The 15,560-nt window shown below is 53.5% G+C and overlaps 4 protein-coding genes across 4 annotated transcripts; 1 reads left to right on the forward strand and 3 right to left on the reverse strand.

Annotated features, from left to right (window-relative positions):
* Positions 1-35: 35 nt before the first annotated feature.
* QC763_0105140 (uncharacterized protein) lies at positions 36-277 on the reverse strand (the record flags this gene model as incomplete). The annotated part of the gene is made up of 2 exons (XM_062906449.1): positions 223-277; positions 36-159 (listed from the first exon to the last, which is right to left on the reverse strand). Exon 2 carries the CDS (start codon positions 156-158, stop codon positions 36-38), a length of 123 nt encoding a protein of 40 aa, XP_062761610.1. The 5' UTR covers position 159; positions 223-277.
* On the forward strand, positions 143-3,814 carry QC763_706360 (uncharacterized protein). The gene is made up of 2 exons (XM_062915626.1): positions 143-795; positions 871-3,814. Exons 1-2 carry the CDS (start codon positions 610-612, stop codon positions 3,427-3,429), a joined length of 2,745 nt encoding a protein of 914 aa, XP_062761611.1. The 5' UTR covers positions 143-609; the 3' UTR covers positions 3,430-3,814.
* A 1,100-nt stretch (positions 3,815-4,914) lies between these two features.
* QC763_706370 (uncharacterized protein) lies at positions 4,915-11,111 on the reverse strand. Its single transcript, XM_062915627.1, has 4 exons — positions 9,295-11,111; positions 8,967-9,154; positions 5,369-8,893; positions 4,915-5,315 (listed from the first exon to the last, which is right to left on the reverse strand). Exons 1-4 carry the CDS (start codon positions 9,366-9,368, stop codon positions 5,281-5,283), a joined length of 3,822 nt encoding a protein of 1,273 aa, XP_062761612.1. The 5' UTR covers positions 9,369-11,111; the 3' UTR covers positions 4,915-5,280.
* Positions 11,112-12,883: 1,772 nt separating this feature from the next.
* MgPP2CL-1 (mgpp2cl-1, protein phosphatase 2C-like protein 1) lies at positions 12,884-15,162 on the reverse strand (the record flags this gene model as incomplete). The annotated part of the gene is made up of 2 exons (XM_062915628.1): positions 12,884-13,829; positions 13,891-15,162. 2 exons carry the CDS (start codon positions 15,160-15,162, stop codon positions 13,278-13,280), a joined length of 1,824 nt encoding a protein of 607 aa, XP_062761613.1. The 3' UTR covers positions 12,884-13,277.
* Positions 15,163-15,560: the final 398 nt, after the last annotated feature.

A 15,560-nucleotide genomic window follows, 5' to 3' on the forward strand; every position in this document is an offset into this window, starting at 1 on the left:
GGAGAATTGGACGAGCTGGTTGTTGGTTGCTAACTTCAAGTAGAGTAGCGTATATGTAAAGATACGTGGCCCAAGCTTTCGACGTTGCAGTTCCAGGGACCAGCCGCTGATGCAGTCTTGTCAACGGTGTTTGATTTGGAGTCTTTGGGGGGGATCATCCTGTCAGGCAATATGGGTGTTAGTGACAGCTTTCACGACGTTGAGCTATGACTGTCTACGGACAATTATTTAGACCGATAGCTGGAGTTGACCGACTGTTTATCCGAGCGAAGAGTGTCTCACATGGAATTTAAACTTTCGGTGTCCAAAAGCCAAGTCTCGCAAATGCATGGCCTGTAAAATGATCCCGTGCGCCCAGAAGCGGCTTTCGGTAGTGCCCCCAACCACTGGGATGACGTATCCGGGGGTCGTTCCTCGGCCACCCACTCAACAAGTCGCGCCGTACCCAAACGCAACCTGAACACATGGCCCAAGGCAACGACAACTAAGAACAAAAAGACGACGAGACAGCCCCCCATCGCCTCAAACCCATACTCCATACGACACTCGAACTCAAGCGACTACACCCTGGACTGGTAGGACACTCGCGAGAACCCCATCAAAGCCGCCATGGCTCCCAGGAAACGAGCAAAGCCGAACCCGGTCCAGCAGAATGCGCCAACAACACAATCATCAGACACTGCGGATCAAATCACATCGCCGGCCGCTTCTACACCCCCACAGAGCATCCCGCCATCTCTGAAAACCAATGGAAGTGGCGATCGCGCATCCAACTTTGGCCCAGGCTCGAAGCAGGTAAGCACCATTATCCCATGCGCACCATCCTCAGGCAGCCCCTCTAGGCAACTCTTATTGATTGACACGTAGCAGGTGAACAAGACTCGTAGTTGGTATGGGTCTTTATCGAAGAAGTCTGTAGCATCCACCCAAGTTGCGCGCGAGACCATCTTGGGTGGAACCTCGAAACCTATGGCTACCGCCGACTTTACTCGGTTTGATACAAAGAAGCCTTCTGATATGAGTGGCGACGAAGCACCGACCCCTGCTCCTTCTTCACTATCGAAATCACACGATTCTGGCGTTGGATTCGCGAGCGATGGAACCCGAGCCCTGAAAACACCGAGCTCCAAGACCGTTGTGAAGCCTGCAAACGGACAGGCAGAGGCCAAGACTACGGCTAAGTCGGAGGACGTGGTCATGGAAACCGAAGACAATGGAAAAGAACAAGAAGAGACACCACCTGCCAAATCAGCTACGGATCAGAGTACAGGTCCTACGGTACCCACTGCGTCTGCAGCTACAACTACGCGACCTACATCAACATGGCTAGGAGGGTGGTGGGGAAGCTCACAGCCTCCAGCTCCAGCATCAGCACCGGCCTCGCAAATGGACGTCGCGGAGGAACCAGCCACACAAGCAACACTTGCTGGTAGCCAGGTCCCAGAGAATGCGACACAAGAGCCCGCCCCTCGAGACCCGCCAGAACAACAGTCGCCGGACATAGCCGAGCAAACCGAGGCACAGAACCAAGCACATGCCGCTACTGGTGGAGGTTATGGATCTTGGATCTGGGGTTGGGGAGCAGGAAAGAGCGTACCAACTTCACAGCCAGCAAAAACTGCTTCAGATTCTACAACAGACCAATCTTCAGCGGAAGTGCCCAGAACAGACAGCACCAGCGACTCAGCGAAGGAGCCCGAAGACACCATCATGCAGGGTGCCCCACCAATCGAGGAGACTCCGGTGCCCTCAGGTTCTACAACATCAGACCCAGCCCCAAAAACAGGCTCAACATGGGCATTCTGGTCTCGACAATCAGGGCCAACATCGGGAAAGAAGTCAGCCGAAGATTCCGACGAAGGTCAGCTTGCGGTGATGGGTGAAAGCTCGGAACACCGCCCAAAGAGAGCCAAGTCCATGGAGTTCAAAGGCTCTCCAACCAAGGAAACCCCTATCAAGTCTGGTAAAAAGGAGGAACCAGCCAAGGATCTGTCGATCAAGTCTGGCAAGACTGGGAAGAAGGAAGAGTTGGCCAAAGCTTCAGCCAGTCCGCCAGGCAAGGCAGCTTCCATCAGGAGATCCAAGAGGGACCGTCCAGAATCGATGGAAATCGATGACACGACCCCCATTCGTCCTGGTACCCCCAAGGCAGTGGAAGCTCCGGCCAAGGGGGCTGCGCAGAAAACACCAGCCTCATCAACAAAAACTACCGCACCCAACCTTGTGCTTCCGTCTTTTAATGGAACCTACAAACTCAAAGAAAACCCCTCGATCGTCAAGCAAATCACCCGTATTCTTCTTCGAGGAAGCCAAGCTCCTTCAAACAAGCACGTCTACATCTCCAAAGACCTCCCCAAAATAAAGAAAGCGATTGCCATCGGCGTTCATGGGCTCTTCCCCGCGAACTATCTCAGGACAGTCATCGGCCAGCCAACAGGCACATCGATCAAGTTTGCCAACCACACCGCCGACGCCATTAGACGCTGGGCAGATAAACATGGCTGTGGAGACTGCGAAATCGAAAAAGTAGCCTTGGAAGGTGAAGGCAAGATTGGGGAAAGAGTAGAAAACCTCTGGAACTTGCTCCTCAACTGGATCGACCAGATCAGATCGGCTGAATTGATCCTCATCGGGTGTCACTCTCAGGGTGTGCCAGTGAGTATCATGCTCCTGGCCAAGCTAATCGAAATGGGCGTGGTCAACAAGGCCAGGGTCGGTGTCTGTGCCATGGCGGGGGTTTCTTTGGGACCGTTCCCCGATTACAGGACTAGTATGGGGTATTTGATGGGCTCGGCGGGGGAGCTGTGGGCGTTTGGGGACCCAAAAAGCGAGGTCAGCCAGCGGTTGGAGGCAGCAATGAAGGTTTGCTTGGGGTACGGGGTGAGGATCACCTTGGTGGGGAGTATTGACGACCAGCTTGTGCCGATGGAGTCGGCTGTTTACGCACCGGTGCACCACCCTTACATTTTCCGAGCGGCGTTTATCGACGGGAGGATCCACGCACCGGATTTTATTGCTCATTTGGTTGGCTTTGCACTGAAGCTGAGAAACTTGGGGGTTTCGGACCATGGGCTGATTAGGGAGCTGAGCACGCCGCTGGCGGGGAGTTTGTACTCTGGGGAGGGCCACTCGAGGCTGTATGATGACGAGCAGGTTTATGATCTTGCCGTGAGCCATGCGCTGGAGACGACGGATGTGCCGGGAGCGAATCCGGCTGCTGAGATGAGTAGAATGGGGGGCGCGCTGGTGAATCCGAATCCGTATCATTTGCCTTGGATCATGAGGGGGTTGCTGGAGGAGGATTTTGTGAAGAGTGAGTTGGGGGAGGAGACGAGGGAGTTGGTGAGGCAGTTTGATGATTGGAAGCCGGTGACCAAGGCGCTGAAGGATGTGAAGTATCGGTTGGAGGCGGTGAGGTCCAAGTTGTAGGAGGATGGCGTTTTCGGGTTGGGTTATTTGCATGGGCGGTAGGTGTTTTTGGTTTGGGGAAGGTGGTAGGCGTTGCTTTTGGGTTGGGTTTGGTGGTTTTTTGGGTGTGACAGTAAGGAGTGGTTGGGGAGTTTTGCTTCGTGGCGAGGGGTTGGTCGAGGTGTTCAACAAGAGACGACTTTGGGAACAGATGAGACGGAGAGGGGAGCGTTGGGTTTGGGGCATTTAGAGGCGTGTTTGGTAGACAGGACAGACATGGCTAGCATATTTGGGGGCATATACACAGAGGAGAGGTGATACTATGAATAAATATATAATCTAACATTACAGTCGACTTGGCCATTGTTGACCTAGGTCGCTGGGGTTAAACTGAGAGGAGTTCGAGACCACTTCCATGGCCACCACACAGGAGAATCTTCGAATCTTGTTGGCAATTTGCTTGTGGATTGGTGATGCTTTGTAGGCATGTGCCATAACTCCTCGTGCGTTCCTTAACTTACTCTTCACTCCTTCCCTTGCAGAATCCGCTCCTTCCATCGTTCCTCCTTCAATCCCCGCTTGTCCTTTCCGCCATTTCCCCCCATCCCTTTCCCTGCCTTTTCAACTCGAGCTCTCTCTGATGTTAACCTCCACGGCATCACTCCTCAATCTAGTTCGTAGAAGAGATGGGAGTTGCTAGAGGAGGATATGTACCTACCCGTCATTAAACAGACTACGACTTTGTAATAAATAGTGAGCAGCGAAAATACTCCCAAAAAAAAGAATGAAAAAAAGGAAGGAAAAAGGCCAAAACGTGACCAAAAAATGACGACCTATTATGGACTCGAACCTTGGGCATCCGGAAAACGTTGCAGGTTGATTCTCTCGTAACGTGGGAACCACAGGTCAACTGCGAGAGACACTCAAGGCCACTAGGTTATCTGGTTGGAGCCCCTTTATGACTGCTGCTCCCAGACTGACCCTTATGGTGAGTGGCATACGCAACACTGTGTGACTAGAGAAGCGGCTTTGGGACACAACCGTCTGAACGCAAATCAGGGTTACTAGAAATTCTCACCCAGTTAAGCAACCATGAGCAACAGTATGTATATCTCACCAGCCCAGGAAAGCACATTAACTCCCTCTCGTATTTCATAACAGGGCAGCAGAGAAAAACATTTGCTACATCTCCTACTAACCTCTTAGATTTCAACATACGGGCATGGGGTGATTGATATCAATGATGATGTGTAGAGGCCAGCCCATTCATTTCATTCTTTCTCTCTGCTTCTCCTCCTCAATCCCCAGCTATATACCCAGCCCCTCCTCCCCTCCACCACCTCCCCCAATCATCAACAACTAATCCATACATCCCAGCCCCCCATCCGCTATATCACAAAAGAACTTTTTTCCACCTCTCTTCCCTCTTCCCTCTTCCATCCCATGCCCCCTCCTCTCAGTCCCCCCCTCAACAACAGAGAGAAATACAAATGTGTTTTCAACAAAACTAAAAACAAAACGGGTGTGGCAGAATTTCCCCTCCTCACAGCAAGAATGGGTGGTATCATGAATGAAGGCTATGAGAAAACATCAAACAAGTAGAGTAGTACACAAAAGGGTTTCCCAAAAAAACATTGATTGGGAAATAATGGGGGGTAGGTGAAAAAACGTGACGGGGATCTAAACATCGTAATGGTTGTGCTGTGGCGAAAAAAAAAGAAAAAGGAAAATAAAAGGTGTATCCGTAGGGGCGAGTTATATAATAGCAGGTTATAGTGTGTGAAATCGGGAGTCCAAAGGCCCCAGGGGTGAAGTGTACGCAAGGACCAGGTGTGCGGACAGGATGATGTGTGGCGATGGTAGATGGTGACCCTAGCGCGAGTGGCTCTGGTAGGCTTCGGTGAGAACTTATCGCAGTGTTAGTAAATATCAGAAATGCCGTGTTAATCATGGAACTCACTATGCAGGATATTCATCTGGCCAGCCCGATCCTCGCAGGCAACTTGGAGACCACTGCCCTCGACAAAGTCAAGCACAACGCTGTTGGGAAGCTCCTGCAACTCAACATCGGGGGTATAAGGAGGCTTGAAGTCGGTGATGTGATACCGCTTGAGAAGACCCGCCGCCTTGTTCTTGGTGGGCAGCATGGCAGTGCCAGAAACAGCACTGAGAATCAAGAAGCCTTGGCTGTCAAGGCAAATGCTCCGGCGCTTCCACAAAAGATTGTCGGGAAACTGGACATTGACATCTCCCATGAAGGCAACAATGCTTGGCTGAGCTGGCGAGGCGGAAGGAGTAGCCGTGGTGGCCCTGGAGGCAGCAGCAACCTCGGCGGCATTCTCCTCCGTGACAGTTGGGGAGATGGACGGGGGACCGGTCTTTCTGCTGTTGGGAACAAGAGTGTTGGAAAGGCGACGCATGAAACGGGACGTCCGGCTGCTCTTGCCCAGGTTGGGGCTAGCAGGGCTCTTCTTGATGCTCTCGGCATCAGAGTCAATCGAGGCTTCAGTCGTACGGACAGGGGAGAGCACGCCGTTCTGATCAATTGAAGAACGACGGCTGCCAATGCTCAGCCGACGCGCAAAGCCACCAGAAGGCGCAGTGTTCTGATGGCTTGAAGGAGGACGGGATGAGGATCTCGAGCCAGGGCTCATGGCTTGCCCAGGAGAGGGGGCAAGGTTGTCGGTAGAGGGGGACTTAGCACCCTTGATGAAGTCTTTGACCACGTTCAGCGAGGACCGTCTCCCAGCACGGGGCACGCCTTGGCCGTCATCTGCAACTGACTCACGATCGTTAGCCGCCGACTGGCTGCCCTTTGAGAGACGACGCTGCAGCAGGGATTGTTTCCTTTCAATCTGGGGTCCATGGTCCAGAGACATCCGGCTTGACAGAGCGCTGAGAGGCCTCGACTGAACCTCCAACGAAACCCGCTTTTGAAGGTCAACCATCAGCGGTGAATGCTGAAGATCGTGTGTGTTGTACTCTGCTGGGTCAAGCTTCTGCTCTGACAGTCTGGTCGGATCTCGCACGATGCGGGCAGTGACCTGAACCGATTCCGGCTTGCCCCGTGGGGGGTTCCCACCTTCAAACATGGAGAGACGATTGACCACCGACCCGGACCTATCGCGCCTGATGATCGAAGCACCATCGGGTGATGACTCCACAGATCCGGGGGGGGAAGGTGTCGGTCTTCCACTCAACGAAGCCGTCCTATCGACCAAGGAAGGTGTCCGTGACGGAATTTTCCCATCTTTTCGAACAGCGAAGAAAGTGGACGATGGACGCTCCTTGGCCACCACCGTTTCCACAGGGGCCCCTGCTTTCCCTGAAAGCTGCTGTAGTGCTTTGATGCGCTCAGAGATACTCGAACCAATTTTGCCTGTCTTGGGCAGCACATCTGCCGCGGGCCGCGGAGCCTTTTGCAGATAGGCACTGGACGAGACAGATCGGGCAGAGCCTGGAACGGCCTCGTTGGGAGACAGCATGGAGCTTCGAACGGGGTTCGAGACTGTCCTCGAAAACCTCGACACGGCATCCAAACCTCCGACGGTGTTTCTCTTAGAATTCGCATCGTTGAAGAATGGCGTGATGGGTGACTTGGAGACGGTAATGGGTGTGGCTTGTTGGACCGTGGCAGACTGCAGCTCATCGATAAAACCATCGTTGTCGAACATGCTGATCACCGATTGCCGCTTGTCCGCTCCAGGCGCATCCAACCCCGTCTTGATGGGCTCAGGGACAGGTTTTGGTCTGGTGGCTTCTTCCGTTTCTGCGATTTGAGTTTCCGCAACAGCCGGAACCGGTTGCGTTTCTCCCGCTCTTACGTTGGTGATATCTGACCCTATGTTGGATGGCTGTCCAACAGTAGCTGTGTCAATCTGGCTCTCCACGTTGGCGATAGGTTTGGCGTCTTGAGTGGAGAACTTGGAGAGCAGAAGTCGCGCTGGAGATGTTTCTTCCTGGTTTTCGACCGCTCGTGCAGTCTCGGGACCAGTTGCTGAGGGCTCTTCCTTGACGGTTTCTGCAGAACCGGGACTACCTGCGTCTTCGTTGGAGACTCCGGCTGGGAAAGCCGCAACCGAGAACCGGGATACCGGTAAAGTCTGAACTGGAGGCTCCTGTGTCACCGTAGTGTTGGCGGATGCGGGCGCTCCGGCAGCGCTGTCATCTTTCAGAACGGCCGATGCGTCTTCCATGGGTGCAATGATGCTTGTTGCCTGACCATCCAGAGATAGAGCGTCCGGTTTTTGACCGTTGGTCTCGGTTTGCTGGATCTCCTTTTCAATGGGAGTTTCCTTGCCCTGGTCCTTACCGAGAATGGTTTCGTCTGTAGAATCTGAGAGAGACGAAGCCTGGGTTGAATCACCGATATCAGAAGAGGCCAGGGGCGATGGAGGGTGCGAGTCTGTCTGAGCATCGACAGAGCCCAAATCAGTCACGATTTCAATCTCAATGCCTGAATCGGCTTTGTCGATAACGGCAGCTTCCTCTCCCGCAGCTTCAGGTGAAGCGCTTTCCATTGTCACCTCCTGTGGAGTTTCGAGGTGGTTGTCGTCTGCCAGACCTGGAGTGGTGGGTGCCGGAGAAACATCGCCTGCAGACAGGCCCTCCGCGGATTGCGAGTTCATCATCTTTTTCTTTTCTCGCAGCTTCATAGCCTTCAAAAGCCGTGCTTTTTCGGGTGAGATCGTGTTCGGCTTGCTTGATGGCGGAGCAAGTGTGGCCGTAGGCACTGGTGCTGGGGCGGAGGCCGGGATGTCGCTACTGGTCAATGGTCGAGCAGGATCGTCTTCGACAGGCTTGGTTGGCGCCAGATCTGGAAACGGATTCTCCGGCTCCTCCTTAATCGGCGATTCCAGGACGTCTTCGTCGTCGGCAGAACGACCTTTCTTGGAGACCTTGGACAGTGCCTTGACACTAGAAGGCATTGATGCCACAAGTTTGGCAGTCCCGCCTCCAGGAGTCTTGGGGCGCCCTGACGCCTCAGCTGAGGGCCTTGGACCGAGCCTTACTTTTGGTTTGGGGTAAGGATACGAGCTGCTAGGATAGAGGTCAAGCGAGGACATGCGCCTCCCCGCGTCATCGAACGACTGAGCCGGCGAAGAGGGCCTGTCAACACCCGTAAACTGAGGAGGATCTTGTCCGTCGGTGAATCTGGAAGCGTCGGGTATCGTGGCAAGATCTGCGTTGAGCTTCACCGGAGGCTGTACAACATATTGGCCCGGAGACCCAGGGCGATCGTGTTCCTGCACAGTCGATTGTCTTTTGCGATCTCGTTCCTCTTCCTCTTCTTCCTCGGCAATTTCCACCAATCGTCTTCGGCGCAACGAACTGGTAGAAGATGAAGTCGAACCCGAAGCAGCGTGGAGTGAGCAAGCAGCCGAGAGCTTGGTGTCCTTCAGTTCCTTCGCCTCGGTGATCTCAAACACTGTATCGTGGGGCGAGAAGCGGTCGCAAACAGAATCAAAGTGAACGGTCACCCGCGCTGTCGGTTGTCAATCTTCAGCTGCTTCAACAAAGACAAGGGAGTGCCCTAGGAAGGGCGGGGTGAAACAAACCTTGGACCAATCTGGAACAATCCTCAGGCAGGTATTTGATGATGACATTCCGACGCCTGTATCTCAGATATCCGTACAGCGGCGACTTGTCTGTATACTCTGCTATGTTGTTTCGAAGTTCGACAATCCCGCCGGTGCCCTGACCCAGAAGCTCAACTTCATCGCGGCTAGCATACTTGAGCAAGAACCTGGTAGTTTCAGCATAATGTTAGCAAGCAGTTCCCGGGTAGCTAAGGTAAGTTGGAGGTGTAGCTGGGGGCCAAGGGGCAAAAGTCATGACTGGGCGCAATAAGGATTCAGGGATGCGGGTTGCTTTCAGGGAACATACCATCCCCCCGCCTCTGCAACGGCTGCTTCATATGCCTCCTTGACTCGCGGGTCGTCCAATCCATTCAACGACATCTCGGTATACCGCGCCTGTCGAAGGTGGCGCGCCTAGTCACCTCTACCTGCGACCAGAGGATGAAGCGGATGATTGTGGTTAAACTGGCTTCTCGCTGCCTCGACCGCGATGCCGGCGTGGTGCGGAAGATATAATCAAGAACAAATTCAGGGGTTGTAGGCAAGGCTGAACCGTTTTTATCGCACGTAGGTGAGCCGCGTCGTCTCCATGGGGTTGATTGGATATATCCGTCTCGAGGCGTTGTGGCAGCCCGGATGTAAGGCGCGCAAGATCATGGAACGGGATCTTGGATCGGCGCCAGCGTTGCAGCAGCAGATCAATCCAACAGTCGGCGGTTGCTTGGAAAGCAGCTTGTTTTTCTCTTAAAGAATGAATCAGACCACAAAATCCGAGCAAACAGCAAATCTCTTCAACAGTCAAGTTGTCTCAATCTCGAATGGTGGAGCTCCGGGCTTGACCGTTGGCAACGACGTTAATTGGGTAATTGAGATCAGATGCACTTCCGTAACGTGGCTCCGTTGGGCATTCGTTCCAGTGGTCGCGTGTAGAATTTAGTTGGGTTGGGTAAAGTAGGTGGGAAAGAAAGAGAAGAGGCAATAACAGGACAAAAGAGAGCAAGCAATAATTCAATCAAGAAAAAGAAGACGACGAAGTAACCGTAAGTAGAGAGAGAGAGAGAGAGTGTGTGTGTGTGTGTGTTCGACGAGGGGTGGCAGCAGCAGGACAGAGAACTGAAGCTGTGCCGTTGCTCTCTGCTTGGGATGCGCCTGCTTCGCAAACGAACTGGGAAAAGGGGGCTCGTCGCGAGAGAGAAAAAAAAAATGATCAAGTTAATTATGAGGGGATGCGATCAAAAGGAGGTTGAGAGGCGTCTGGCGTCTGGCTGCTTGCCGTCGCTCCGTCACGGCGCTCCTCCTGGTGAGATAATTTATCTGCCATTGGCCACTGAATGGGCGAGCAGCAAGGGTGGGGAGCGGGAGACGAGAATGGTCCCAGCACAGGGCATCGTGAGAGTGGGGATCTTGCAGAGGGGTCCAGGAACCGGGCCATGGTGTGAATTTCAGGGGTACCTTTCGGTCTTGGTCTCCTCTCCTCACGCATAACATTTGTTAAAGAACATGGCGTGCTCAGGTAGCATTCTGGGGACAGTCAGGATAGTTAGCCTTCATGAGAGAGGTAAGGTACACTGAGGAATAGTATGGGAATGGCGTCTTTGTAGCTTCAGAATACCATGTTCATCTCCCAAGACCAGGTGGGCTGTTGAAATTGGTGAATCTCTTCAACTTTCCCAAACTTCAGCTTCAGTCATTTTCTCCTGGAGCCCGAAGGAGGACCCCTGCAGGCCATGCCCAGCACACTTGACCCCTTTGGGAAACCCCCATCTTCCGTTTCAACGGCGCTAAGTTTCGCCTTGGATTCCACTCCAGTTTGATGTCGAAGGCGACCCGAATTCTAGAAACAGAGGGGCGATGCTGTACAGAGGAGTAGTTGTCGCTAATTCATCACTGAGAACAAGCACATCACCAACCAAGTCTGACTGCATCGGAACCACATACCATGGGCATCTCGTCCTTCCTAACAGAGGACGTTGTGGAGTCGGGGATGAAACGTGGTGACAGCTGTGCCATGTGCAGGCGTTTTTAACACCCGGGGAATTTTGTCCCACCACAACCACCACCCAACAGCGCGGTATGCACCCACGTTGCATCGTTCGAGAACCTTGGTGTAAACCACAGACACGCTTTGACCTTTTGTGACCGAGATACAGCCCCAGTTCTTTCTTCCATTCGCCAGCATTATCGTCTTAACTCCTCGCATCTTTAATGTTGCAGCCACGAGGGTCCGTGCGTCTCGATATCAAGACCAATCATCATGAAGTCGTGGAAGAAGGACGGCAGGACACTTGAACGTCGTCTGATGGCCAAGATAAACAATTGGGATTGTTTCGACGGGAGATCTTCCCATGGGATTATTGTCACACTTGATTCTGCGGTCGAAGACACAGCCGATCTCTGTGCAGCCTACTATCAGAACGTCAGTTTCACGACTTTATACTTTAACTCTACCAACCCTATTCACGGCATGCTATATACGCATAGAGTAAAGAACTAACCGTTGTTCAGAGATCATATCTATCCATTCCTCCCGTGGTCTGGGTCTGTCATATTTCAAGATCCAAGCTATTTGGTTGGCATGGTGTGAATTTAAGCATGTAAGGTACGGTACTTAAGTAAAACCTCACTGCTGTAGCTGCTTGCGGCAACAAAGAAAGCGGAGCAAAAGGGGGAGGTTTATCAACACCAAAACTGCTCCCATGACCAAGTATCACAAGAACAAAGAACTCATCACGGAGCCGAGCGTGCCATGGAAACTACTAGGTTATGGTCATTATGTCCTGAACAAATATACTCATGCATGAACAACCTTAGGTCAACAAGCCACTATGACAGCTCACCTCTTCATCCCACTCCTCACCATGTCCTCCCCCACCCCCTATTGCAACACCTGTAAAAGATCACCCCCAGAAGTAATCCTCCTCCCCTGCATCAACAGCTCCCAAACAACCTACTGCTCCCGCCTCTGCGAAGACGCAGACCTAGCCACCCACCAAACCGAATGTGACCAACCACCCTCCCCTCTATCACCCCTACACCATCACCACCACCAAGATCTACCCTCCATCCCAGAAGAAGGAAACCCCTTCATCCCCTCCCACCACCTCCCCCTCCGCATAGGAACCCCTCACACCCGCCTCCTAACTAACAAATACCTCCACAACCTCCCCCAATAAGACGTCTTCACCATCCTAATAGACGCCTACCGCCTCCACCTCCACGAACAGTTCAAATACGGCGGCCCCGACAATAATACACCAAAAAAACCTCGCCACCACAACACATCTCAACCACCCGGCTCAGATAACACCACGCTCATCACCCACTTCATCACCCTCGCCTCCTGCCGTCTAAAGCCCAACCCCCTCCTCCCACCCTGGTGGTCACCAACCAGCCTCAGCACCCTCCTCGACCTGGCCTCCGGTAACCTAACCACCTCCACCACCGCCCTCCTCCCCGACCTCCCTCCAGAAACAAAGGATTGGCTCAACCTCACCATCCGCCCAGCAATGTCGAAAGAGGTGCTTCGTTCTCACTACTATTATTCTCATAGTCAAAACTATCATCAACATGAAGCCGAAAATGACAACATCCAGTACGTCAGCAAACCGCCGGGCAGAAACAAACCGAATAGTATCAAAAGGGGCGACTTCATCCTCCAGCTCCGCTACCTCGCCCAGGTCATCTACGGCTGCCCAACCACAGCCGGCATCTCCTTCAAACCCACTATTGCCCTGCTGGCAGAAATCGAAAAGAGAAAAGGCTGGGTGGAAGAGACGCGGTTTTGGGAGTACTTACGGTCTTGAGGTCTTTGACCATATCATGACCTAGGACATGACATTACAAATGCCCCTGCCGTGTAAATCTGTCCGAATTCAAAAAAACTGAACACAGCTCAACAGCTCTATCACACCCAAGAGTAAAAAACAGCTTTAGCAATCACACCTTCACAAGGGTCACCCAAACGGCACACACATAATATGTTCATACCTAACAAAACGAAGCACATCCCCCCCTTCATCATCTACATGCCTTCCGTTTTCGCTAAGATTATCAAAAAACATAAAAACATTCGCGTCCTCCCTCCCCCATCCCAAAAACCCATTTTCTTTGCTTCAATAACAACCCTTCATGTGTCTTCTACCCTCTCAAATCCCCATCACGGCTCTCGTGTGGCCCCATTACACTTTCAGCCATGCAACTTCCTTCACCTTTCAGCTCCATCCGATCACTTCTTCACCTCTCAAAAACACCCCTCCTCTGTGGATGCCACCACCGCCGTCGGGTATTCTCCTAAGACTTGACCAGCGGCGGGTTAGAACCCACCGCCGGTTCGGCCAACGGCGGTGCCGGCTCCGTCAAATCCGGGACCTCAACATCTGATCGAGTCCCATCAACAACCACCGCATCCTTCGTGCCGTTACCCTCCACCGAGTTCACCACAGCCTGACTCGGCTCCTCCTCAACAGAACCCTCAACTGCCGTCGGTGTAAAGTCCGCTTCCGCTTCTAGTTTAGCAGGGTCACGGCCGTGTCCAAAATTACTGGCCGAGATACCAACCGCGGGCGTGTTTCCTTCAGCAATCTTGGCTTTCGTCTCATTGATAATCTTTTCTGCCTCGCTGAGCTTGCCCGAGGCAGACGCACTGTCCCCCTCGACGCCAATCTCCTTGCTGGACTGCTGGTCGAGAGTACCCTGCTTGTCAAAGCGAACGATCATACAAGAGAGGTTGTCAGTACTGAAGCGAGCAAGAGCGTGGTCAACAAGTTGTTTCGCTGCCGCGCCGGGGTCCATCGTGTTGCGGACAAGGTCGACAGCCTCTTGATCTGAGGCAACGTCCCACAACTGCAGGATATACGTTAGCATACATGGTACTTGTAGGGCAGGATTAGACCTATAAACATACCCCATCACAAGCAATAATGATAAACTCATCTTCATTTGGCTGCAAAACAGTCTCCGTAGTGTACGGGTGCCCTGTCACCAACTCCTTCATGTATGTGTCGCCCAACGCCCGAGTGACAGCAAGGACACCGTTCACGCGGTTGTTCAATATGAGGCCACCTGCTGCCGAGATGCGCTTGCCCTCATGCTCATCACTGCCCTTGTGGTCATAGGATAGCCGCATAGCCTTGCCCGCCCGACAGAGAACGATACGGGCGTCGCCGACGTTGGCGGTATAGAGAACACGCTGCCTCTTGGAAGCATCTTTTAGCCTTGCATGCGCAGCTTCAGGGGCCGCTAATGACGGGGCGCTCTCCCCAGTCTTCGCCTCCTCCGCGGCCTTTGCCAACGCAGGTGCAATGGCCTGAGAACCAGTCACCGAGGCGTTGCTCGGGACCCGGTCTTCCCAACGAAGCACAGCGATGGCGGCGGTACAACCGCTGTTCTTGACTGGCAAGTTTGCCAGCTGCTGATCAACAGCAGTGAATGTTTGGTCGAGCAGCTCGGGTATCGGCGAGTTTGGATTCTTTTTGATGATGTCTTCGAGGATAAGATGAAGCTTCTTTCCGCACCAGTCGGCAGCAAACGTGCCGGCATGCCCGTCGAAAATCGCAAAGTACCCATTGTCCGTCTCTACCATGTCGCTGCCACCAGCCTCATCGGCATCGCCTGAAGACTTTGGCCACTTGGAATCTGTACCGAGAGCCGGGGCTGGCGTACAGAGAAAGTTGTACAGGAATGCATGGGTGTCCTCCATCGTCCGCCTGCATCTCTTGTTGCGATCCTCCCAAACACCGACTTTGAAGGTAGATCGAGGGCCGGGGAGCGACGAGCCGGCGGCGTTGTTGTGCTGGCCCTGGGGCACGGCGAGTGCTTGATCTTTCTTGCCTAACTCTTCTAGAAGAGCCTGGTCCGTATTCTTAGAGTTAGCACCCGCATCGCTGTTGCTGCCCTTCCCAGACTGAGTGAAGAGAGTATTCTTCGCCTGGGCTATGAGGTTGCTGGCTTTGGCGCTCACCCCGCTGCTCCGGCGCTTCTTCTGCTCAGCCGAGCTGCCCGCGCTGGGAGGACTGCCATTGCCACTCCGCCTCTCGCCGCTCGCAGCCTGTTCGGTGGATTTGGTAGGCGATGGTGTAGCGCGGCCGGCGTCGTCCTTGTCCGGGGAAGGAGACTTGCTGCCAGCCTTACTGCTCGAGTCCGCGATGCCGCTGTCTGACTTGGAACTGCCAAACATCCTCAGCAGGCCTCCCTGGGAGAGACTGCGTAATTTGCTGCCTGCCAGATTGGATGTTTTAACGAAATAGGGGGCTTGAAAGGAGATGGCCCCAGACGTAATCGAGGGATTCAACCGGGAGCAGCGGAACTCGGTGCGCTTCGGTGTATGGACTTGGAAATAGGCGCTTGCGTGGCGGTGGTGGTGAAGATGTGCGAGTTGATCCAATGGGCCACGAGGTGAGACAGGATGGCAGTGATGGGCAAGAAGACAGGAGGGACAGGAAGATCGTTGGTGGGTTGGTGCCTGGGTTGTCTGAGGGGTCTTGTGATGGGAGGTGTCCTGGGATGATGTAATGGCCGCCCAAAGCTGCGGCGGCTGTTCTGGGTAGGTGCAGATGGCAAGGACTGCGGGAGTTG

This window comes from Podospora pseudopauciseta, assembly GCF_035222475.1.
Source record: "Podospora pseudopauciseta strain CBS 411.78 chromosome 7 map unlocalized CBS411.78m_7, whole genome shotgun sequence".
In the NCBI taxonomy this organism is placed as follows: domain Eukaryota; kingdom Fungi; phylum Ascomycota; class Sordariomycetes; order Sordariales; family Podosporaceae; genus Podospora; species Podospora pseudopauciseta.